The sequence below is a fragment of the Agelaius tricolor genome, unplaced genomic scaffold (assembly GCF_023055355.1).
Source record: "Agelaius tricolor isolate 1412-34295 unplaced genomic scaffold, bAgeTri1.0.p SCAF_3, whole genome shotgun sequence".
NCBI classification, from domain to species: domain Eukaryota; kingdom Metazoa; phylum Chordata; class Aves; order Passeriformes; family Icteridae; genus Agelaius; species Agelaius tricolor.
Genome location: NW_027269263.1, coordinates 12,319,177 through 12,343,512, shown reverse-complemented (window position 1 = coordinate 12,343,512; position 24,336 = coordinate 12,319,177). Strand labels below are relative to the sequence as shown.

General features: G+C 47.4%; 3 protein-coding genes across 8 annotated transcripts; 2 read left to right on the top strand and 1 right to left on the bottom strand.

Annotated features, from left to right (window-relative positions):
* The first annotated feature begins 22 nt into the window (after window positions 1-22).
* ADCK2 (aarF domain containing kinase 2) lies at window positions 23-10,082 on the top strand. Its single transcript, XM_071422480.1, has 8 exons — window positions 23-966; window positions 1,631-1,777; window positions 3,323-3,451; window positions 4,099-4,194; window positions 5,988-6,254; window positions 7,081-7,209; window positions 7,309-7,362; window positions 7,928-10,082. The coding sequence occupies exons 1-8, from the start codon at window positions 37-39 to the stop codon at window positions 8,069-8,071; spliced, it is 1,896 nt and encodes a 631-aa protein (XP_071278581.1). The 5' UTR covers window positions 23-36; the 3' UTR covers window positions 8,072-10,082.
* Window positions 9,264-21,917, bottom strand: LOC139587841 (trichohyalin-like). Of its 5 annotated transcripts, none has more exons than XM_071422475.1 (11): window positions 21,789-21,917; window positions 20,762-21,091; window positions 19,670-19,761; window positions 19,310-19,487; window positions 17,916-18,144; window positions 16,746-17,314; window positions 15,706-15,847; window positions 14,321-14,565; window positions 12,659-12,822; window positions 11,988-12,237; window positions 9,264-11,187 (listed from the first exon to the last, which is right to left on the bottom strand). In XM_071422475.1, exons 2-11 carry the CDS (start codon window positions 20,831-20,833, stop codon window positions 10,963-10,965), a joined length of 2,166 nt encoding a protein of 721 aa, XP_071278576.1. In that variant the 5' UTR covers window positions 20,834-21,091; window positions 21,789-21,917; the 3' UTR covers window positions 9,264-10,962. The 5 variants fall into 5 exon arrangements, with proteins under 5 accessions (XP_071278576.1, XP_071278577.1, XP_071278578.1 ...); XM_071422476.1 differs by having other exon boundaries at window positions 21,823-21,917; XM_071422477.1 differs by lacking the exon at window positions 21,789-21,917 and adding an exon at window positions 21,459-21,611.
* NDUFB2 (NADH:ubiquinone oxidoreductase subunit B2) lies at window positions 21,905-23,128 on the top strand. Of its 2 annotated transcripts, none has more exons than XM_071422481.1 (4): window positions 21,905-22,062; window positions 22,150-22,294; window positions 22,372-22,456; window positions 22,997-23,128. In XM_071422481.1, the coding sequence occupies exons 1-3, from the start codon at window positions 21,989-21,991 to the stop codon at window positions 22,444-22,446; spliced, it is 294 nt and encodes a 97-aa protein (XP_071278582.1). In that variant the 5' UTR covers window positions 21,905-21,988; the 3' UTR covers window positions 22,447-22,456; window positions 22,997-23,128. The 2 variants fall into 2 exon arrangements, with proteins under 2 accessions (XP_071278582.1, XP_071278583.1); XM_071422482.1 differs by having other exon boundaries at window positions 22,880-23,073.
* The last annotated feature ends 1,208 nt before the right edge of the window (window positions 23,129-24,336 follow it).

The following is a 24,336-nucleotide window of genomic DNA, read 5'->3' as shown; positions in this document are numbered from 1 at the left end:
GGGGCGCGCGCGGTGGCGGCGGCGGGAGCGCGCGCGATGGTGGCCGGCGGCGCCGCGCGGCTGCTCCCGCTCCCGCTGCTCGCGCGCGCCGCCGCACTCCGGCTCCGGCCGGCGCTGCCCGGGCGGGCGGGCGCGGGGCGCTCCGGGCTGCGCGCCGGCCGCTGGGCCGCCCTGGCCCTGGCCGTGCCCGCGGCCGTGCCCGCCGGCACCGGCTGGAAGGAGAGGCCGGGGCAGCGCGGCCCGGCGTGGGCGGCGGAGCGCGGCGCGGAGCGGCCGCCCCGCGGGCTGCTGCGGCGCCTGGGACTGGTGCTGCGGCTGGGTGTCCGCGCCTGCGGGCTCCTGCTGCGCTTCGGGCCGCTGCTGCTGGTCTACCCGCTGGCCTGGCTCTGGCCCGGCTTGGGCGCCCGCTGGCTGCGGCTGCTGCGCAGGGCGGCCGAGGCCGCCGGCCCCACGTGTGTCAAGCTGGGCCAGTGGGCCAGCACCCGCAGGGACCTCTTCTCGGAGGCCTTCTGTGATGAGTTTTCCAAGCTGCACGTCGAGGTGAGCCCGCACCCTTGGGGCCACACCGACGAGCTCTTGAGGAAGGCCTTCGGGGAGGACTGGACGGGCATCCTCAAGTTCCCGAGCCGGGAGCCCGTGGGCTCGGGCTGCGTTGCCCAGGTGTATAAAGCCTATGCTGACCTCGCCGCCATCGGCGGCTCCCGGGCCCAGGAGCTGGAGCAGCGCTCGGAGCTCAGGTCCGCCTTTGAAGCGTGGGAAGTGTCAGGCTTTAGAGGCCTCCTCGGGTGGCTGAGGAGGAGGAAGAGCAAGGAGATACGGGATGAGAGGAGCAGGGAGGAACTGAGTTCTGCAGGCTGCTCCCAGGGAAGTTCCGGGAGTAGGATGTCCCTTATGGAGCAGAGGGCCAAGCCACTCCCGAATGCAGATCCGTCATCAGCCAGACATCTCGTGCCTGTAGCCATTAAAGTAAGTCATGTGCCGAAACGGTGGAGGTATGAACATGGAGCTTGCTGGACGAGGTCCGTCAGATTTAACTCCCATGGAGAGGAGTAGCTGGCCAGGGCCAGGTGGAACAAAAGGGATGCTGTCTCTTCCGGTGTCCTTTCTCAGTGCTTTTGTTCCAGGCAGCCACAATTCCCAGCTCTTGCCAAACGGAGAGCTCAAGATTTGATGTGGCATGTGGGTACTAGGAATGTCTCCAAAGGGCCCAATTTACATTAAAATAATTAGCATTAATGTTACTTGCACCTTCCAGACAGCAAACCTCCTTCTCTGCTCACATGAAGAAATCTGGAACATATAAGTGCATTCCTGCAAAGTTTATTTAAAGAAACCTTATATTTGAGCAGCTTCAAATACTAGTAAGGGACAGGGCAAGACTGAAAGTGGTGCAAAATGTCTTTGGGTGAGACTGTAGCTTCCAGCACTGATACACTGAATTTGACAATGATAAAATGTTTCTCTGTATCATAATCAATGGCAAATTGGGAGTTCTTCTGAGGACTAGCTAGGGAAGCTGGTTGCCTCCCATCCCAATAAGCCGGGTTCGGTATATTTGAAATGTATCACTTGAGCTCATTGCAATGGAGTGTCAGGGGGGTTGATGTTGCCATTGCTGGTTCTTGTGCAGGTCCTGCACCCTGGGCTGGTCCACCAAGTCCAGATGGATCTGTTTCTCATGAAGATGGGCAGCCGCATCATTGGACTCCTCCCCGGGTTCAAGTGGCTCAGTTTGACAGAGATTGTGGAGGAGTTTGAGAAGCTTATGATGCAGCAGGTATGTGCCAGGCCATGCTCCCCAGCTAAACAAAACTGCCCTTTGTCTTGCTCTGGCTGCCTCTAACTCTGTTCACACCACTACATTTAAAATGGTTAGGTGAAGACTGGCTTGCTCTTTACTTCTGTTCTTTAGTCTAATCAAATCACGTAACATTACTGTAGGAAAGCTTATACGCTCACAAAGTAGCAAAGCAATGAAAAAAAATCTTTACCAGATCTAAAATTACTTTTTAGACTTTGAAAATACCGTTTAGACTTTGAATGTGTTTTCTAGTGGACAGCCTGAACAGCTAGCTAGCCATAGTCAGAGTCCTTTTTGCAGCATTGTGAAAGGTGAACAGTGGTGAGACACCTCTCCTTAGGAAAGAATCTCTCCAAGCAAGTACTCAGGCATGTGGGTTTTTTCTGTAATTCTACATATATGTTTGCAGTCTGTACTCACTAGTCATGTTTATTAGCACTGAGATAGATATTTATATATATATATAGGCATAAATAATGTTTTCACAGAAGTTAATAACACATTCTACTCTGTATTGTCATCAGACTCACAGTGCCAGTACAGTTTTGCAAACAGATCTGAAAACATCCTGATTTACTAATGTCTTCTAAAGACACTATCCTGGAACATTGCTACTATAAAACTCATAAAGATCTCACTGCAGGCCTAATTAGGCTTATGTTTCTACGAAATGAGCCATTATCTGCTAATTTCACTTTTGTGTCTAGATTGCAGAGTCTGAAGTCTGTAACAAGCTTTTGAAAACCTTAATTATTCTCTACAATTCCAAAACCTCTGCGCTGTAAATCCATCCTGGGAAATGTTAACTGTGGTCAGATGTGGCTCGAGGTCATTCGTACCAGTTTGGCAGAGCTTGGGTGGATGTGCAGAAGACTGAGAGTGAGGAGAATATCTGATAGGCTCATGGTAGCTTTTTCCTTTTGAATGAACAGGAAATATTCCTGGGGTATTCCCTGCTGCCAGACAAGTGTGGTGAGGCAAGGTTATCCTGCTTCCTTGAGCAGCAGCAGACAGTAGGAGAGATACCCTTGTGTCAAGACACTGGATCACTGAAGAACCAGGGCCTGGACTTGGCATAGTGGATTATCTTGTATGAATTACATTAAATTTCTTCCTGCTACAGCTGCCTCTCTGGCAAGTGAGGCTGTGGCTGCAGTTCTTCTATCCTGTCTGCCTGCCTTGCCGTTTGGACAGCAAGCTTCCTTTCAGGATGGGATTCAGTTTAAGATCTTGTTGTATTTTTGAATATAACGTGGTCCTGGTCTATTTTGAGACACCATGCCTCTAGTAAGGCACCCATATTTCAAAGGTTGGACCTGGCTGTGCACCATCCATTACCCAGTCTGCTCCTCTTCCATCAGGGAGGCTGTGAGCCTGTAAAAAGCGCCACTCTTACTTTGTTTCCATTCTGGCTTTCTGACTGATTTTGTTGGTATTGAGTATTGCAATCCACACAGGCTCCTGAAGATCTAATCCTAGTTGATTCTCATGTCCAACCTGCTTTTCTGTTTGTCTCTTGAGATTGACTTACGCTATGAAGCCAGAAATCTGGAGCGCTTCCGACAGAATTTCCTAGATGTTGATTTTGTGAAGTTTCCAACTCCCCTTTGGCCCTTGGTAACAGCAGATGTTCTAGTGGAAACATTTGAGGTAAGAATTGCAGAGTGTGGGTGCAATGGTAGCAGTGAGAAAGCCCCAAGGAGACCATGGCAAGGAGGTGTTTCTTTTTGAGAAGGAGGAATCAGAGGCAGAAGGATGCTTTTTTTCTTATTTGCTTAAGGAGGTTGATGTCCTTCCTTAGTGTCTCTTCCACTCTTTTGTTTGCAAGCAGTGCATCCCTGAAGACAGGTAGCAGACAGCTGTATAGAAGTGAGCACTTGGTCTGAAAGCAAGCAGACCAGCAGTGGGTGCAGCCCCCTGTGCTTTGCAAACCAACACCATGCTTCACCTCTCCTCTGTGCTGGGTCAAAGCAAGGTGCTCAGCAGTCTGACACTTTCTGATCCCTGCCTCACTTCTCTTGTGGATGTTTGAGTCCCAGACCAAAGCTACGCTCAGGATTAGTTTTCCTGCATGTGACCCTGGCAAGGGTGTGTCTGTCCCTGGAATACCGTCTGTCTTTCCAAGGAACAAACCCTTGGTTCTGTCATGTTCTCCATCACACTAGGTACAGGCTCTTTCTGCCAGGTCCTTTCTAGGGTATTATCATCACCTTCCCCCCACTCGTGGCACCCAGGAGAAGGTGTGTTTGAAGGTGGGATGCAGGGGGTGTTTGACTCCAGCTCTGTCTCTGTTTCAGGAGAGTGAGCCCATTTCACGCTACCTGCGCATGGGGATTGGCACGGAGCTGCGGCAGAGACTGGCCAGGATGGGCATGGACATGCTGCTAAAGATGGTAGGCACCTGGCTGGGGCTGCAAGAGAAAGCTGTTTTCCTGCAGAAGCTATTCAGTTTGGATAGTAAGACAAAGAGAGGTTAAAGAGAGAACCTATTTGCTTCCTACCTGTACCTGGTCTGGGTAAAGCCTGGGCTAGACTTGGCCCTGCTTAGGCTTTGACACAAGCTCTGCCACTGCAGAGGGGTCATCTGCCTGCACACAGTAGGACTGGCCTGTGCACCTTGGTCAGCCTTTGCTCAGGACACCCACTAATCCATTCAATGAATATTCACCTATTACCCAAGTACCTTAAAGGGCAACATTATTAGCAAATGTCATGTGCTCTGCATAGATTGTGGATGTGACTCAGAGGGAAAACAATGAGCTGATTTCTTAATTTATCAACTCCTCTAAAACTGCCTTTTTATTAGGGAGACCTAAATCTGGAGTCAAGACAACAAACTTGGCCAGGTTCAGCTTCTGGCTATCTAGTTCTTCTGTAGCTGAAATAATCCCAAATAGTCTGGAAAGGAGTGTTGAGAGGGTGGTACAAGTGTCTTGTGAGGGGCTGTAAGAACCAGCAGGGAAGAGTTGCAAAAGCTCCTGGCAGTACTGAGTGTGTGGGCAGTGTGTGTCAGATGAAATGCTGCAGCATTATGCTAGGGCAATAGTGAACCTCCAGTTCTGGCTCCAGGTAGTATGACAGGCTCTGAAATAGCTTTTACCACTCAGAAAAGCAATGATGGAACAAGAATAGTTTCATGCTAAGATTGGTTTCAAATTTTAGGAGTAGGAAAGACTTAAAGGGTAAAGAAACAACTTTATGTCTGTAAGTAAAACAAATACCTCTTTCTCGAGTACTCTGCAGTTCTAGTCCCTTTGTGCCCAGGACCCTCCATTTCAAGGGCTGTAGTAGACCTAGAAGAGGTGCAGAGGAAGGCAGATAGGATGATTACTCGTGTGGAATGTCTTCCATACCAGAATGGTGAAATAATTTGGACTCTTAACTCTGGAAAGCAGAATGATGAGTAGCTTATCTCAGAGATTATGCAGTCATGAGTGCATGAGAATGAATATGGATCTATTGTGTAAGGTTTCTCAATAAGGAGGGCTTAAAATTGGCAGAAGTAATTTTTTTTCAGGCAACACCAAAACCATATTTTTTCACACAGCTCTAATTATTTACATGGCAGTTGAACAAATTCATAGGAGAAATCCATGAAATACAAAGATAATCTCCTTGGGGCAGGAAGTCCTGCAGTCGCAGGTCACCAGGAGGGTTGGGGCAGGGGAAGTACTGTTTGGTTCTTGTCTTCTTGCCAGTCCTTTTTGCTGCTCACTGCTAGCAGAGTCAGAGAAGAGCTACACAGATTCACTTCCTCTTCTCTTGTTTTCCTTACTTTTCAATAGAGTTGTAATGTAGGTTGGTGTCCTGCACTAGACAAATGTACCCATTCACTATAACCTTGTCACCAAATGGCAAACTGCCTATTCTTACTGCATTACCCTTTGCTAAGGCCCACCAGTGTGCCCCAGTTTAGGGCCAATTGCCAAAGGGCAGTGCCATTCCCTGCTGGGACTCCAGGCTGTCCTACCTGACCTCTAGCAAACATTGGATCACTTCACACAGCTCTGCTGACTCCCCGAGTGCCCAAGCTGGTCTCCAGCAGAAGCCACCTGCTGTGGTGCTGCCCCATCACTGGTAATGACAGAGAACAGACCACAAACAACCCTCTGCCCTTTGCCTGGGGGCTTTTGGTGTCACCAGGTTTGCTTGGAATGAGCTGCTCTCACACTTACCTGTCCTCCAGATCTTCGTCGACAACTTCGTCCACGCCGACCTGCACCCCGGGAATATCCTGGTTCAGGGCACGGCACGGCCGGAGCTGTGTGACAGCCGGGTGCCAGAGCTGTGTGACAGCCGGGTGCCAGAGCTGTGTGACAGCCAGGTGCTGGAGGTGCAGCCAGCCCTGCGGCAGCTGTGCCTGGTGCTGCTGGACGCAGGGATCGTGGCGGAGCTGCAGAGCGCCGACATGCAGAACTTCCGCGCCGTGTTCACGGCTGTGGTCCAGGGACAGGTGAGGCTCCTCTCTGGCATGGGGCTGGCTGGGGAAGGGAGGTGGCTGTGGAATCTGATGGCCAAAGTGAGAGTTTTCTGTTTCCCCTTGAAAGGAGCTAGCATCTTATCCCCAAACACAGGGATAAGTTGTTCAGCTGCAGCAAGGAGGCTGCCAGAGTGGAGCAATTTCAGTGCCCCAGGAACTAGAATGTGCCAAATGGGAAGTATTGGCTGCCCCTTCCTGGTTAGGAGTACTTCTGCTGCAAGTCAGGACTGCCTGGGAGCCATGGTTGCAGAATCTGTCAGGTTTTGCTGCAGAAGAGGAGAGAATGAGTTCACATCTTGATCTGCCCCACATGTTCCTCTCTGCAGCCTTGCTGCTGGAAGGCCCATATGCCTTCCTCCATTTTGCTGTTGTGTCAGCATCTATAGAGGAGAGGAGGGAAGACAGGTGTGTGTGGAGGGGTCTGACCTCTACTAGGCTCCTCCATGTGAGGGGAACTACATTATCCTCCTCCCCCCGTGAAACTTACTGTCAGATGGACTGGAGAACCCAGTGCTGGTGTCTCCTGTTCTCCTGTTCATTCTGGGAACAAGCATTGTGCTCCTACTTGCCTGTTGCTGTCTCTCAGCTGCAGGGTGAAGGAGTCACTAACAGAGCTCAAGAGGGACACATTTTGTCTTGGTCTGCTGAAGCATGCCAAAGAATCCATGCTAAACCCTGTGTCCAGGCCCATCCTGTGCTGCTGGGGCATTTCTCAGCTACTGAAAGCAAGAACTGCAAGCATCTGATTGCAAGTCACCAGTGACCAGGTTCTGGTTGTGCTGTTCTGCTTGTTTCTCAGGGGGAGAGGGTGGCAGAGCTGATCCTGCACCACGCCCGTGCCAACCAGTGCCAAGACATCGAGCGCTTCAAGGCTGAGATGGCAGAGCTTGTGACCAAGGTCCGGGGGAACACCATTGCCCTGGGCAAGGCAAGTGCACCCTGTCACCCACTTAGCTGCAGTTCAGCACTGAAAACTGAAACAAAAATGTTTTTTGATCAGCTGTTAAAATTCTCCTGTGTATTCCAGCTTCAGGTGGGAAATCTCCTCTCCAGTGTCTTCAAACTATTGATGACCCATAAGGTGAGGTCCTGTCCCTGTCTGCCTTTAATAGCTGGAAGTTCATCTGGGGAGGGAGAACTACTGTGAACATGAGGGGCTAACAAGGAGGGGGACTGACTTCTGAAAGGAACTGCAGGAATGCATCCAAGTGTTGCAGGCATGCTGGCAGGGCTTGTACACGCTCTGCTAAGCCCAATTTCTGTGGTTTTTTTTTTTTGTCTCAATACTTCATTTAATGGTTGATACCATCTACTAAAATGAGTATTTTTATAACACATAGTTTTTCCTACCTTTTTTATAGTCCCTTAGACTATAGATACCTCCTTGTAACTGATTATTCTGGGGACAAATTTCCACAGCTGCAAACAACTTTGGAATTCAAAAGACCTATGGTGGCTTGAACTGGGGTTGTCAGCCACAGGGCTGCACAGTCCAACTGGTGGAGTTGCATTTTAGTTTCAGGTGTGCAAATGCTCTCCCCAGTCTCTTCCCCTCCCTCCCAGCTTAGGCAGAGCTGGTACTTTGGTTGAAGGGGCACAGAAGAAAATAATATCCACTGAGTCCATTCAGTCTGTTGTGGTTCCAGGTGAAGCTCGAGAGCAATTTTGCTTCCATCATCTTTGCCATCATGGTTCTGGAAGGACTGGGACGTTCACTGGACCCTGAACTGGACATCCTGGAAGCAGCTAAGCCACTGCTCATCAAAACTGCAGCTTCTGCCCTCAAATAGACTCCTGTGGCTGCTGCCCTCTCCCTGTGGGGGTTTACCTGTGCTGTGCTGCCTGGGAGCTGACACAGAGGAGGCTGAAGGTGAGAAGCCACAGGTACCCCAGGGATGTGGTACACAGTGGCTGCTCTCCACTAATGCTGCCTTCAGTCATTTCAGCCAAGCACCAGGCGTGGGATGATCAGAAGGTCTGTTCCAGAAAGCAGGAAGAATTTGCACAGTTGGACATTTCCCACTCATTGCCACAGGTCTAAGAGCTAATGTGCTCTGTTAGTTTTTAAAAACATCTTCAGAAAGATGTTAATTGATCAAGTCTGTTTTAAAATATATCAGGGTAAATATTTAATTTACTGACTTACCTGCACTGTGGTATGAGAAATTATGTTCTAGCATCACCCAAGCAACACATTCAGGCCGAAAAAGGCCAATAAACCTGTTTGTCTTTTGTACTTTTAACTTCTACTTTTGTTGTAGAAGTGTCCTAACATCCTGCATGTAGTGGTCTGCTCTTAGTCATTTTGGATGACAAAACCAGACCATTTAAATTTTTTCTCAAACTTCTGTACTCTAGTACATTATGATAGGAGTTTGGATTATAAACAGCATAATAAAATATCTACCTAGGCAGAAAAACCGAATTCCATAATAAAAAACAACTTCTGGGAATATTTGTCCCGGTCTTAATTTTTCTGTTTCTGAAACTTAAGAGGTTTCTTTTTTTCTGCTCTGTGTGATTTTCTCTACAACCCTCCCTGGTGCTCCCCACTGTACTCAAAACCTTAACTGATATGCAGATACTTAGGGGTTTTTTTCCCAGCAGGTTTCAAACCAGAGTCAAAGCATTTTCCTGATGGAACAAAATCACACTGCAAATGTTTAAAATCAAATAAAGCTAGAAGAAGAGCTGGATTACATGTGGCATTTACAGTCAATTATTTTAATAGCAGTATTAAAATGATTTTATGGCTGCATTTTAATAGTGAGAAATACAGTCTATGAATGATTGGAAATAATGTGGTACTGAATATATTCCCAGACCTACCCTGTGTGAAACAGCAGTGGAGCATGGTCTCTGCAGTAGTCTGTTCTCAGGTGGTTAAGCAATGAAGAGAAAGTGCATAAGCAGACAATCTGCTGTTTTATGGTGATTATAAAACAATGATTAATAGCATATAAATGAAGTCTGAAAAATAAGTTTAGATTCAGCTCAATATATTTCATGTACTTTCCTTTAATCACTGCATATTCCATTTCCAAGTGCATAAGGATAAAAGCAGGAGCAGAGTTTAACACCTTATAAGTTTTAGGCTTGTTTCTTTAAGTCTAGTTAGAGTCATAAGCAGGCAGAGCATTGTCCTAACCAGCACAAGATTTTATGTAAAAGAGAACTCAAACAAGAAGAGAAGCAAGCAAACCCCCCAAACATTATCCTGAAGAAAATCTCCATGTGCCACCAGCACCCACACTCCCTCAGCAGGGTGTGTGCCAGGTCTGGGGCACAACCATCCATGTTCCTGCTGAGCAAATTCCAGCCAACTTTCCCAGACACTCAACAGAGTGGAAACTGGTCCAAATGATGGGATTTCATGTCTAAATGCAAAATTGTGCCTCACATGTAGTTTCCATAATCTGAAGCAAGTTACACTCTTTCCAGACCTTAACTCTGACATTTTGTTTGTTAAAGCCTTCACCTTTCATTTAAGTTCATCTTTTCCCTTTTTTTTTTCTTCAAGCAAAAATCTCAGGATGGCTCACGCACGTAACATTATGGATCCTAAAGTTTAAAAATACCCATTTTAGCTATTAAGGTCTCAGAGTAGTTTGTAAACATCTGGATGAGAGACCTAACTTGGTCTTTTTAGGGAAAAGCTGAAGGCATAGCCTCTCTATTATCCCTGGAGGAATGCAGTCTGACACTGCTTGGAAACTGTTGGCCATTCAGATTTGGCAGGATTTCAAAGGAGCTCCCTTTTACAAGTTTTATTAATTTTACTTTTTTCTTTTTTTTTTTTTTTTAAGAAACTGCCATTATCACTGTTGCTGTATTCTAGAAGGAGGCAAAAATTTCTATAATGTGCCAGAAAATGTGTATCATGTTTCTAAGTGTATACAGAATGTCAGGCCAAATTTAAATTTTGTGTCTAGTTTGGTTCTAGGCATTACTTGAAACAAGATATCACATATATTGTATTCATTTTAGCATAATTCTGTGTAAAATAAAGATATTTCCATATAGCTCTGACTGTTTCAGCAAATAAATTGTGCTATGTCCATTCTCCTTTCCTAAATACCTGGCTGAAATTTCTGGTTACCCAGAGCTGATCATATATATGATCATATATATACATCCGTTGTATTTTAGCATAATTCTGTGTAAAATAAAGATATTTCCATATAGAAATATAGACTGTTTCAGCAAATAAACTGTGCTATGTTCATTCTCCTTTCCTAAATACCTGGCTGAAATTTCTGGTTACCCAGAGCTGATCAGTGCATGTCCTGTGCCACAGCCACAGGGAATTTTGTACCTTAGATGATGTGAGGAAGAGGGAACACTTCAGGATGTGACAAACTTAACCTCCTCCTCCTCTCCTTTGACACCTCCACTCACCACAGTGCAGTGCACTAAAAATCCCTCCTCTGTGATGCAGAAAGTGCCTCTAGATGTGCCCTGCTGCTCCCTCTCAGGGAAGGGGGAGCCAGTGACCCCAGGAAGAAAGGCAGGTGAAGGACAGAGCAGTGGCAGTGCACACTGGCTGCAGTGAAAGGGAGATTAGAGACCTCTCCAGGAATCCAAAAGCCACCTGTCACACTCTGCACACTGACTCACAGGTGACAGGACACAGCAGGTCTGTGAACTGCTCCAGGCCCTGCTCACCCACTGTGCAGCTTCCTTACTCGAGCAGGGATGCCCGGAGCAGCAGGAGCTTCTGTTCCCTGAGGTGCTGCTGGAGGGCACGGAGCTTCTGCCCTTCTTTTTCCATCTTCAGATGAGAACTCTCTCTCCTCTGGAACACTCTCACTTTGGCAGCCTGGTGCTGCTTTTGCTGTTTGTCCTGCTCCTGGGATTCTTGTTCCAGCACTTCCTGCCGTGACTGCATTCTGCTCCTCAGCAACTCCTACACAAAGACATTCAAAACTGTACAGACAGCCTTCATGCCAAATTTCATCCTCACTCTTCATCTCTGTCCAGCTCTGGGGCCCCCAGCATGGACATGGATCCGCTGGAGTGAGTCCAGAGGAGGATCACAAAGATGTTCAGAGGGCTGGAGCACCTCTGCTATGGAGCCAGGCTGAGAGCTGGGGTTCTTCAGCCTGGGGAAGAGAAGGCTCTGGGGAGCTCTTAGAGCACCTTCCATTGCCTAAAGGGGCTACAACAGCTGGAGAGGGACTTTTTACAAGGGTGTGGAGTGATGGGACAAGGGGGAATGGCTTTCAACTGAAAAAGAGTAGGTTTAGATTAGATATTAGGAATAAATTCTTTCCTGTGGGGGTGGAGAGGCACTGGCACAGGTTGCCCAGAGAAGCTGTGGGTGCCCCATCCCTGGCAGGCTGGACAGGGGGTTCTGAGCAGTCTGGTCAAGTGGGAGGTGTCCCTGCCCATGGCAGGGGGGTTGGGACTAGATGGGCACAATCCAAGTCATCCTACAGTACTATGATTCTCACTAGTCAGAAATGGATATAATCCATTTTATTTTTGCATGAAGAAAGACTTCTTCTGTGGCAGAGATAAGGAATTTTACTTTCCACTTTTCACTTTATCCATGTGCCAAAAAAAGGTTACCCTTTTTTATCTCTAAATGATACAGTTCTATTGGATGTAAAACAGGTGAAATATACAAATACTCCAGATATTTGTATATATGTTTCCACTGCTGGAAACATGGCAGAAGAAAATAACTTCTGGAACTGTCCTTACCAGACTTTCTTTCTCTTGTTCAGAGCTCCTTTTGTTGCTTTCTGCCTGCAGCTCCTCTCTCTGCAAACGCCGTGTCTTTAAGAACTGAAGCCTCTGCCTTGCCTTCCTCTCCTCCTCCTCTTTAAAGAAGGATTCCTTCCTGCTCCTCTCAGCCCCAGCAGCCTGGAGCAGTGCCATGTGCTGCAAAGCTCTCTCTTTGTGCTCCAGCTGTTTCTCCAGCCCTTGCAATGTTCTCTGACGCAATCGCTGCCTGTTTCCAAAACAAAATTTCTCAAATTTCTCATAAAGAAAGAGCAATAAAAAAGAAAGACAGTGCATAAGACACAAAGCAGATATTTTGGCAATCTGTGTTCAGTTAACATTCCAGGACTCTTTGTTAGGTTATGAGGATTAAACCTGTGTCCAGAAGAGAGGTAGCAAAAGCCCCAAACGGGCTGGTGCCTGATGTCAGCACTTTCGGTCTGAGAGCAGGACTGAAGGGAATTTGCCCTTGGAGATAATGCAGTGTACCCACTCCCTCACACCTCCAGCACCAATTCCATTCCCAGTAGGGAACCACTGTGACCCCTGTGCAGAGCCCAGCAAAAAGCACAAGGTGGGAGAGCAGCAGGGAGCAGATGTTACCAACCTTCCAACCTCTAGCACAAAAAGCAGTCAGTTCCCAGCATCACCTCAGGCTGTCCCTGCGCAGCTGCCGGCGGGTGCCATCTGCCTCTTGCTGCTGCTCCCTCTTCAGCTTCCTCTGTTCTTCTTGCCACCTTCTGTGCTCAATCTTGGCTCTGCTGAAGTCCAGCTCCTTCCACCTCTTCTGAGATACACCACTAAGGATTGATTTCTACAAGAAAAAAAAGCAAACTGAACCCTTAGTCCCAGCAGTGTATTTTTCTAATGCACACTGTAAGCACACAAAACCAGAACAGCCCAGTTTTAATGTCACTCCTGAGGCTTAGAAGCTACAAAGGCTCACAAATACTGTAGTGTTGATTCCCATCCATGAAAATACTGAGGATGATGCTAAAACCTTGTATGTAGAAAACATTAGGCTTAATCAACAGAGGTACCTGAAAATCCAGTCTTAAAGAGTTCTCCATAGGTCAGTAGGCTGTGCTGTTCTGGTGTTGAGCCAATGCTTAAAACTCCCCAGTTTTTGGGTCAACTTCTGGATTGGATGGAAAATCCAGGTTCTGACCATAAAACATTATAAATTCCTCACTAGATTTTATTAGCAAGAGAAATACCTGCCCCCATCTGGCCAAACCCAGAACATTCCTGAGTTCTCTGCAGGTACTCCAACTCTTCACCTTTTGTTGTCTGAGATTTCCACCCATTCTCAAGCAGTCTTTGTGTTTTCTTCAGCAGTAGTTCCATTTCAATGAAAGAATGCTGATTTATGTTTTTAAATGCACTGTGCCATGTACAGAGATGAAGGAGCACCTTCATCTTTTCACAGCCATAGTGAAATATTTATTTGTTTTTGTACTCCTTACAGTGCCCTTTATGAGGGAGGTGCAAGTAAACACCACCAAACCTTTAGACATGTATTCCAGTTTACATTGCTAGAGCTGTGTGGAGCTGGAACAGAGTTCTCCCAACATATTTTCCTCTGTCAAATGCATCCTCCTTCCTCCTATTCCCAAGTGCAGTTAGCATGTTCCTATACCACAAGCTGGAAAACACTATAGGACTTTCAAATAATGTCCCTGCCAGTCTTACACAGCATTTTGACTGGTTTCTCTTAACACATTGATCTGTAAGTCTTCCCAGGGGCTGTAAACAGCTTTGTTCTCCAGTGTATTGCTATTCTTAGCAAAAAAAGTACCTTGTGGGTGTGTTTAATGACACTCACAAGGAGAGATCAAAGAAGGAATCAAAGGTGTTTTGTAGGTAGGAGGTGAACAAATGATGTTTTCCAGCAGGTAAAGTACCAGCCTAAGGATCAGGAGACTTCTAGCTCCACTCCTGCCCTAACATGCACTCCTTGCTGTGGGCCTCAGATGACTGCCTAAACTTTCTCTTTTTTGCTTTCAGTATCTGTAAAAGAGGATTTTTTTTTTTGCTATCTAGTAGAGCTGGCTGAGAAGCTTATTTAGAAGAGATTATATCATACAAAAACACTCCGTCAAAAGTGCTGAGCAAAAATACCACAAGCGCCCTGTCCTGCACAATGGGGGCTCCCAAGTGGAGTCCTTAAGTTTCTATTTATGCATAACCATTATTCTACACAGGCATAATTTCTGTTGCAGCAAAAACCTTTGTGGAAGATCAAAGGAGAGAACATTCTCACATGACATAAACAAATCTCCTCATCCTAAGAACTAAACCTAAATACTCACTGTGATGCTTTTGTCTTTCAGAAGCTTTGGGAGATGTGTGGATCTCCCAGGCAGCAGGTGGGTGGTACTGTGGGGTCTCTGCCCACAAAGGGCTGATCTGATGGTCAGGCTGTCTTTCTCCAGTGATTGATTCACCTGGGCAAAGAAGCTCTGGCACCTGAAAGGAGCCAAAGCACTGCTTCCCATGGAAGGGCTCCTCTGGGAATGCAGGACTGGAGCTTCTGCCACTCTGGTCTCAAAAAGGCCTTTCAAATAAATTAGGGCAAGGACATATGAGAATATAGGAAGCTTATAAAAAGAAATCAAATTAAAAGAACAAAAGGTCTGCTCATATGAAATATACTCAAGCAAGGATTTTATAGCATTTTCCTATGAGGAAGTGGGACAGTTTTTAGTCTCCACAAAAGAGGTTCCAGCTTGTTTCCAGAAACAAGCTTGCCATTCCATTTAGGCAAGAGTTTGGCCTGGGAAACTGAGTTTTGCCTGGTGCCTCTTACAGCTACTCAGGCTAAAGGATTGTTTACATGGTATCTCACAGACTGGCATGAACTGACTGCTCTGAGATGAGTAAAAATGATAAAGCTTTTGATAGGGCAATGCCTGAGCTCCACATCCTGCTGAGAGACATTAGCATGGGCACAACCCTGCTAACACAGTTTTTGGGTAACTGAGAACAGGAGCAGAGTTTGCTCACACCTTTCTGCTAAGGACAGGGCAGACCTGAGTGGCAGCTGTCACATGGAATGGTGCTGGAACACCAGCTGGGAGCAAATGTGCACTCCTGTTTGACTTTTCATTCTCCCTCTTCCAGCAGTGTCACAAAGCAATAATAGAGAAAAGTTCAGGCTTTCAGAATCCTCTCTTAGATGTCTGCAATTGTCACAAAGCTGAGAACAGCAAAAGATTGATCAAAATTATGATCCAGCCCCTTTTGCTGTTCAGGGAACAAAATTCCACTCAGTGACATTATAAAGCAATAATTTTCAGCACAGGTAAGAGGATTGTTTTGCAGAAAAGTCCCGGTGAAATCTTGTTGCTATACACAGTCACTGTTAATGTTAAAGATTAATTTTTAAAGTAAGGAATTTTTTATTTATACTGAGCTCTATGATATAAGTTAAAAACCCCCAAAAGCTCCTACTGCAGTAGCTGAGCTGTAAAAGCCAAAAAATCTGAAGTTCCATCTGAAAATTTTTTCACTTTGAGAGAAGATGATTAACTTCTCAAGCCATAGCACCATTAATACCTATATATAAAGATGGCATTATGATACTTTCTTGTAGAGCACCAAGAATTATGGTGGCAGATCTTATACATGATGCCATCCTGCACTGATATTATGTGCTAAGTCTTATGTTAGGGTAAAAGAGTTACAGTTCCAATACCATGCTCATGTTCAAAATTAGCTTCAGTTTCAGCATCCTGCTGTCTGCTCTCTGCTTCTTCCTTGTGATCTGTCTCCATTAACCAGCTGTCTGTGTTGACAGCAGCATCAACCACAGCACGAGCCATCTCCCTCTGAGGGCCCTAGAAATAACAAGAAATGCAACCATAATCCAGACCTGATAAGAAAAAGAATAGGTTTATTTAATGAGTTTACAGCACAAGATCTTAAGTTGTAACTGAAGTTTAAGACAGAATGAAAAAAAAATTCTGGGAGAGTTCTTTACTAAAGAAACAACCCATAGATAAATTCTGATAACTTCCTGAGTTTCTCTATGTCTCCAAATGACCCAAAGTTCTTTTGCCTGAAAGGGTCCAAACTGGTACAAAAGAGATCAGGCCAGAGGAGCTCTGGCTGAAAGACAGCCCTGCTTCTGGCATGTGCCAGAGTTTGGATTCTAACCCTTGCAGAGCAATGGAGGTAAGTGTGGCAGTAGCTGGTGCACATGAACCTCCTCCTTACTGATCCTCACCCAGTGCCCTGCTCACAAGCACCAAACCAGCTGCTGAGGACTACATAAGTCTCTTCTGGTCCTTGACTGGGAGAGGGGAGACCTCTAACAGGGTAAAGTATGTTAAAAGAATCATGCAAGAGACTGCCTTGGTAGGGAACAATCCCTACTGTAATCTTTATCCAGTGTCAAGTCTTCTGACACTTTTCCTTTTTTTCCCTTTACCTCCTCCATGCAGAAGCAGAATATAGAGGGACTGGGCTATGCAGCACTTCTCGTATTCTGCATCCATGGAAGAGGTTCTAGAGGCCTGCTCCAGCCAGGGACAATGACAGATTATTGACAATGACCTGACCCCAGTCAAAGGAAGGCAGTGCAAAGTCTCCCCATTCTTTAGCAGGAAGGCATAAGGAGCAGACTTAAACCTCTAGCTTGGTACCACGGGTAGAAATCTTGCAGTAGCAAAGCAGATAATTACACAAATACCAGACCATTTATTAACAGAAGAGTCAGGATGAACTACTTTTTACCTTCTCAGTTTCTATAACCTCATGGTCCTCTTCCAAACGAGACCAAACATCTTCTGTAACGTTTTCTGTCTCCAATCTCTTCTGTTCCTTTTTCTCTTCCTCTCTGGAAACACTTTCTGAAGAAGCAATCCTCAATTCAGACAGTTCCTGTTCTATTTTCTTGCTGAGCTTTTCTTCAGTCAGGCTTGCTGTGGGGATGAAGGTGTTTTCCTGCTGCCCTTTGCACTCTGCAGGCCGTGTGTGCTCCCAGGCTCCAAGGCAGCCCTGGGGAAGCGAGGTACACCCCCAGCTGCACTTGGCACAGGGATGAGTGGAATACAGAGGCTCTGGGCAGCAGTCCAGGCCCAGGTGACCCTGTCTGTAGTGCCCTGAGGCTCTATAGCCTGGTGCCACAAGGTATGGGTAATCCAAGCTTGAATCTACCACCATCTGCCTGGCTGCTAAAGGCATCTGCAGCTCCAGGGTGATGCGTTCGCTTAGGGGCAGGGGAATCCGCAGAGCTTGGGCAGAAGACACCTCCTTAGTTTGCCCATTCCAGAAATTCACAAGCACTCCCCTCTCATTGTGTGCTGTGCATATTGGAAAAAAAAAAAACAAACAAAAGGGCAAGTAATGTATTAGCACCATATCAATCTGTGTGATTTATCTCATGGAGAGCAGGAGGTAAAAGTAATGACTTGTGTTTCAGACAATTCTGTAACGACTTCCATGATTTTATTCTTTACAGGTTTAAAATTTGACTTTCTCCTGAATTTCCTGCAAGGAGACAGGAGATATAAAAAAATCTCACTTGCCACAGCAGGTGGGATTTTACCCTGAAATAGCAGAAAAGCTGACTAACAGATAACCAGGTGACTCTTAGGAGGATCAGGAATGTTTTTTGACTTGTGCTGGGAGGATGCTATCCCCAACCCCAAACTTTTTAGGAAGTTTTCACCCACAGAACAAAGTAAAGGCAAATTCTGTGATCTGCATTAATTCTGACCCTGAAACAGTGGCTTAGTGCCAACAATAAAAACAGAATGAAGAGAACCCAAGCAGCAGGAGGTGAATTCTCCATGCTGGAGCTCAATCTCTTCCCTGCTGGAGCTCGATCTCTTCCCTGCAGTGACCACCTCCCGTGGTGAGTCCAGTGCTGCTAGAGAAAACCAAAACACCCAAAGCAGGTACCTAAAGGTGCCTCTGTGTTCTCCACAACCCTTAGCACAGTGCCAGGGCCAAAACGTTTGGCTGGAGCCTCCCATGGTGCCAAGACCCTGTCCCCTGGAGCAAGAGGCTGTCGCCGGGCGTCCTCGTAGTGCACAATGTCATAGAGCGGCGTTTCCTGCTGGCCACGCTGGACCTTGCCCTTCAGAGCACCACTTTGGTCAAACTCAACCAAAAAGCCTTCCCTGGAGCCCTGCAAGAGTAAAACATGTGGTGTGCAAGGCAATTGCAAGGTCCAGTTAACAGCAAAGCTTAAGTGCTGAGAGGGAAGTGGCAGAAATCCCAGGAAGTGGAAAGTGATCTGGGAATGCAGCTTTCCTCTTCTACCAGGGTTTCACTGTACTGTGTCCATACCACTTCAAAAGTAAATAAAAAGCTGGGGCTTAAGGGGCTGACACTTTTTTTCTTCCTTTCACTTTGGAGTTAGATTTTAGTAAGAACACAAAAAGCAGGCTAAGGCAGAACTCTACTAGGAAAACCTACCACAGGAAAAAGAGCAGCCAAAAGAAACCGTGTATGATGCAGTTCACCACAATATGAAGGATAAAAAACAATCCTTCAGCAATCAGAAGGGTAACAAAGCACTAAAAAGTCACAACTGTCATAAACTTAAATACTTTAGTTGAAACCTTCAGCAGCAAGTGAGGGCAAGACCTATTGCCAGAATCTCAGCCTTCTCTACAGATCTCTGAGTGCACTTACACAAATAATACTCTGTCAGCTCCTACTCCAGCTGATGTCACTTGTGCCTACAGCTGTCCCAATCTGTTCTACCCCAATCTCTTCTACCCCACACTGAAGCTCACACACATCCTCACCTATACTAGCACCAAAATTTATTTAACTAACCTGCAAAATGAACTGGATTTTAAAAGAAAACCTGCAGGGGGGATTTTCTGTCTGGCATCCAAAATCATCTCACAATTCCCAGAAACACAGATGGAAAAGAATGAGGAAAGCTCTCAGTTTGGTAAAGAGGAAGTGGACCCTGGAGACAAACATTTTGGATTACTAGTTGCTGTTTAGCTAACTAACTCTGCTGCTAGGCTGGGCAAAAGCAGACAATAGGGATAAGGGACCTGTTTAGTCTGTCTCTGAATAAAACCTCATTATATCTACAAAAACAGATTGGTCTCTAGGCTGTTCTTACTTGCAGGACTCCTCACAGCAAACAGCCAGACAGCACCAGGTAACAGATGGAAACAGGGTGTGGGGAGGCAGCAGTGGCTAGGAAGTGCACTGCAACACTGCAGGGCCACCCCACAGCAAGGGCTTGGGACTGGTGAGTATGGGAAGAACAGAGAAAAAAACCAAAACCCATACATGCTCTTCCAGCCATGTTCCCAATCAAGAGTTACCTTCAGCTCCTGGACAATGTGGCCCAGGTAGTAATAGCCATCAGTTTCTCTCCTTGCCAGCACACGAGCCCCCCTCAGCACACGGGAAGCCTCCAGGGAAGAACCAATGAAATTCCTTTTGGCTGAGGGTATCAAGGGCATGCAAAAGGGACCTGGGTTCCAGGCACAAACATGACAGCTGTGGAAAATGAAAATACAAGAAGTAATGGAAAGCTCGGCAACAGATACTCTGCAACTTACTGCAGTGCAAACAAACTAAATCAACATGGGACAAAACCCCCACCCTGCAATAACTGTCTTTGCTTCCCAGCTTTTCCTTCTCTGCTTTTCCAGTGACCCACCTATAGATTATGAGCTTACTGTGTTACTGGACATCTTGGCAGCAGAGAGCTACAGGAATCTTTATTAGCTGTGTGGCAGCACTGGACATGTGAGATGGATGTGGAGCTTACCTGGAAGGGGGAAGGAGGAGATGGAAACAGAAAATGAGCATGATTTTTGAACATTTAAATCCTTAAAGAGGAATATTGTCTACAAAGTTGAAATTTACTTTCAGTTTATTACTTCTCCTCATAATTCTTCCACCATGTCTTGTGGTACTATGCTGCTTATCTGTAAATTCATCACAAATGGTTTTGATTTTGAGAAATAAAGTTTGGAGAGGAGGAACATTAAAAAACCCTTAAGAACTATATGATAACCCCCTCCTTGCACCTGGTTTCTATCCAGCTGCTGGGTGTGTAGCAGGGGTGGGCAGCCAGTGGCCACGAATGCGCTGCTGCTGCTGCTTACACAGCTTCCAAGCTCCCCTGGCAAGCAAAGCTGAAAGGTCAATGAAAGGACCTGAAGTCAAGGAAGAGTGAAGAAAGTGGGGGCTCAATCTAGGGGGACAAATTTGCCTCTGCAGATCAAAGCCAGCAGTGGAGATATCCAGCCTGAGCAAGATGGGAAATGAGGGATACTTGAGAACAAGGACATAGGGAACAGAATGCCAGGGACTGCAAGAAGGCAGAAAGACAAAATACAAGGCAGTTGGAAGGCAGAGCTGGCAATAAAACTATGAACTTTGTATCAAAGCATTCAGCTTTTATGGGAAAACATAAACTCGGTATGGAGCCCATTGTAGGGTTGCAACATGTTGCACAAGTAAGTAAAAACCGTAAGTAAGTAAAAACTGGTTGAAAAGTTTGCTGCGATTCCCTGTAAACTGCTGCTGAAAATGGCTCAGGTGACCAGGGAAATTAAAATTCCTTAACTACAAGGCTATCCACTGCTGCTTCAGCTGAGGATATTAGGTGTTTGGGGTGTTAACAAATTGAGAAGGTATTATTGCTTATTTAAAATACCTCCAGGAGGGTCACAGAAACTCTTCTCCAGTTCATTGTGGAATGTTATCCAATAAAGATTCAGGAGGAACTACAAGTGTGGATTAATCTTACATTGGCATCATACCTTGTCAGGAGGAGTAGGGGAGTGTTGGATTCCTTGAAAGGACCCTCCTGACAGCCTGGGTACTTTCTCCATGATTTTTTGCTTGCTTCTTTTGTGATCACCCCAGTGTCCCAGAAGGCACACCGATATGCATTACTGGATGCAACTGGTTTTCCACAAGAAGTTGGCAGAATTCCTCCAACCCTTGCTCTGGCATATACCGGTGAACAGATCCACCCACCGGCAGGCTGGGTTTTCCATCCTCCTCAAAGTGCCGGGACTGAAACCAGGCTGCAGCTCCAGGAACACTGCTGAGCGAGCAATAAACAGGCAGGCACACCGCTGTAACACCTGTGGGAGAGGGAAAACGGGAGAGAAGAACGAAACTCTCTCAGATGTTCAGGTGGGAATTCTGTACTGGCTATTTCTATGCCGAGGCGTCGCCCCTTCGTTCCTGCTCCGGCTGCCGGCCCAGAGAGCGGGAAGAGGCTCCGCACCAGCTGTTTCCTCGGGGACAGCCAGGCCTCGAGGGCGAGGCCCGCATCCCGGCCCCGAGGATGAGCCCCGTATCCCGGCCCTGAGGGCGAGCCCCGCATCCCGCTCCTGAGGGCGAGCCCCACATCCCGGCCCCGAGGGAGAGCCCCGCATCCCGCTCCTGAGGGCGAGCCCCCCATGCCGGCCCCGCCGGGACACCGCCCGCGCCCCACTGCTCCGCTACCGGACTGCTTGGGCTGGACTGCCGGGTTGCCCCGGCTCGGACAGCGGGAAGCGCTGCCCCTTTCGCCCTTTCCTTAAACACCACCAGCTGGAGCCGTCTTCTCGCCCCGCCCCTCCAAAAAGCAGCGGCTGGGCTGGGGAGCTCGCCCCGCTCTGCGGCCCCCGTGGGCGACGCCAGCTTTCGGGAGAACTCATGAGGCACCCGCCCGTGGTGCTGCCCGGGCACTCCCAAGTGCTGAGGGGAGTGAGGGCAGATGTGCGGGGGCAGTGCTGCTGTCCCCGTGCGCCAGGACCCTTCCGTGCCCCGGGCCAGCTCCCTTTCCCGGGATACCTCCGAGCCCCGGGCTCTCCGTTTCCCGGGATACCTCGGTGCCGCGGGCTATCTCTCTTTCCCGGGATACCTCGGAGCCCCGCGCTAACTCCGTTTCCCGGGATACCTCGGTGCCGCGGGCTGTCTCCGCCCCGGAAGGCGGCGGCCGCGCCAATCGCCGGGGCCGTTGCTGGGCGGTGCGGGTGACATTGGGCACGGCCATGGTGGTGGCGGCGCTGGGCCGAGCGGCGGGGCGGCTGCTGCGGACCGGGGCCGCCGTGCCCGGGCGGCGGCGGTGAGCGGGGCGGGCCGGGCAGCGGGGCAGGCGGGCGGGCCGGGGCCGGCGGGGCCCGGAGTGAGGCGGGGCCGTGCTGTGTTGCAGCGCGGGCGGCGGGGTGCACATCCCGCCGCGGTACCGGCAGTTCCCGGAGCTGACGCGGGCGCAGGTGATCCGAGGCGAGGCGCTCAGCGGCTTCATGTGGTTCTGGATCCTCTGGCAGTTCTGGCACAACTCGGACATGGTGCTGGTGAGGCCGGCGCGGCGGCCGGGGGCGGGGGGCGCGGGCCGGGCAGGTAGGACACCTCTGACGGGCCTCTCTCCCAGGGACACTTCCCGTATCCCGACGCTTCGGCCTGGACGGACGAGGAGCTCGGCATCCCTCCGGACGATGAGGAATAGCAGCACACCGGTACGGCTCCCGTCGCCTCTCTCCCCTGAGCGCGGCCCCGGGCACCGTGCCCGGCTGGTCCTGCTGCAGGGAGCCTGCTCCCAGCACTGCCCAGGGGAAACCCGCCCAGCCTCGGCGGTACAGGAGGCCGTGTCCGCACTGCTCATGGCCTTCACACACGTGTCTCGGCTGCCTGAGGCCAGGGAGCCCCGTTTTGGATATATAATATAAGGCTGCACTGTAACAACCGACTTGGTTAGGAGTTGTAGCTTACCTGGTACCGGTTCTATATTATTTTACTCATGCTGTTGTGTAGATGCAGCATTATCCAACTTCGAAGACATGCTCTGTTTCTAGAGATATCTGTCCAGATGTCCCCTTAAACGTTTTAGGCTTTTGTTTCTATCCAGTACTTTTTTTAAGCTGTTGTGTCACACATTACAGCTCTAAACCAAAAGCTTCAACTACTGCTGAAGGGAGCATTGAGGACATCCTTCTGCTCTGCATCGTGGGAAAATGATGAGCGAAAAGGTTCTCAGGTTTTTCTTCTGTTATTTTCAGGTTCCTGGAACTAATTGAGGCCCCTGGAACCAAATCTTTGGCTCCTGGGTCCTTATGTGAATAAAACTGTAAACAAAGCTGAAGCTGAACTGTATTTTTTTCCTATTTTAAGTAAAATTCTTGGGAAATTACCATGACAGCTTTAAAGTTGTAGTTCTTGAGTACACATGAGTTTCTGTAACACCTGCTTGATAGAGAATGTGCTTGCCTCAAGAAATAAGGTCCATTAGTGCATGGCAGGTTACAGTCTTATCAATAAAGGCTCTGCCAAATAACCAGTGAAGAGGTGAATGGGAAATTGCCATAGAAGCAGGAGAATTTACCCAGAACAGAACCCAGATCAGTTGGTGCCAGGCTTTTCCCAGGATGAAGTAAAACTCCCCTTGGGTATATAAAGTTCAGAATAGTAAAGGTAAAAATGCCTTAGGGCTCAGCACAGTAGTCAAGGAGGCAGTGATCCAGTTTAAGATGAAGGGAGACAGGGGGTTACACTGCAGGAGTCCCTTGATTTTTTTTCTTCTCCATTTCCAGAGTTACATCCTAAAGTAACTTTTTCACTCCCCTTAACCACCTGAGTTGCACCCCTCTAACTTTGTGGAGAGGAGTCATGCATGACACAATAAACAGTCTCCTTCAGACTTTTCCATGCAGTCAATCTTTATTATAGCAGTATTCTCATATTCACATCAAGTACATAGAACTTTTTGCCTTTCATATAATACAGAGTTCTTTAAATAACTTTACACTGAAATAGTTTTCTTCAATCTGAATTCAGCTATCAAATTTTAATATGTTTTAAGTCTCCATGCTCTCTAACCAAACTGGACAATATTTCCCATTGTACAAATTTACATGAGAAAAACTCCAAAGTACAAATGAAGGGACAACAAAAGTAAAGGGAGAAGGAACAAACAAGAAAAATAAGTTGTATTGGCAATTACAGGGGAAACTTGAGAAGGAACGAAAGGGAGTTGCCATGACCTATCTAACAGGAAACCAAAAATAAACATTTTGTTATGAATTAAAAAATAAATACAAGTTTTGAAACAATTACTCCATTGTAGATTTTAAAAAGCAGCTATGGAAATCTACTAACACAATGGGTTGTTTTTTTTTTTTTAAGTAACCAGACTGGACCTTCTACTTTGCAGTCATAAGCCCCTTGCAAACCTCTGGTGGTCAAAAAAAAAAAATACAGCTGAAAGGAATGTGTTAGCACAGAGTTTAAAGTGGTGGGACATACATTTCATTGCACTAAGGAACAAACAAACAAAAGAAATCAAATCTGTATATAAATTTCCCTTTCCTCTCCTTACTATGTACTTTGCCTCTCATAAACA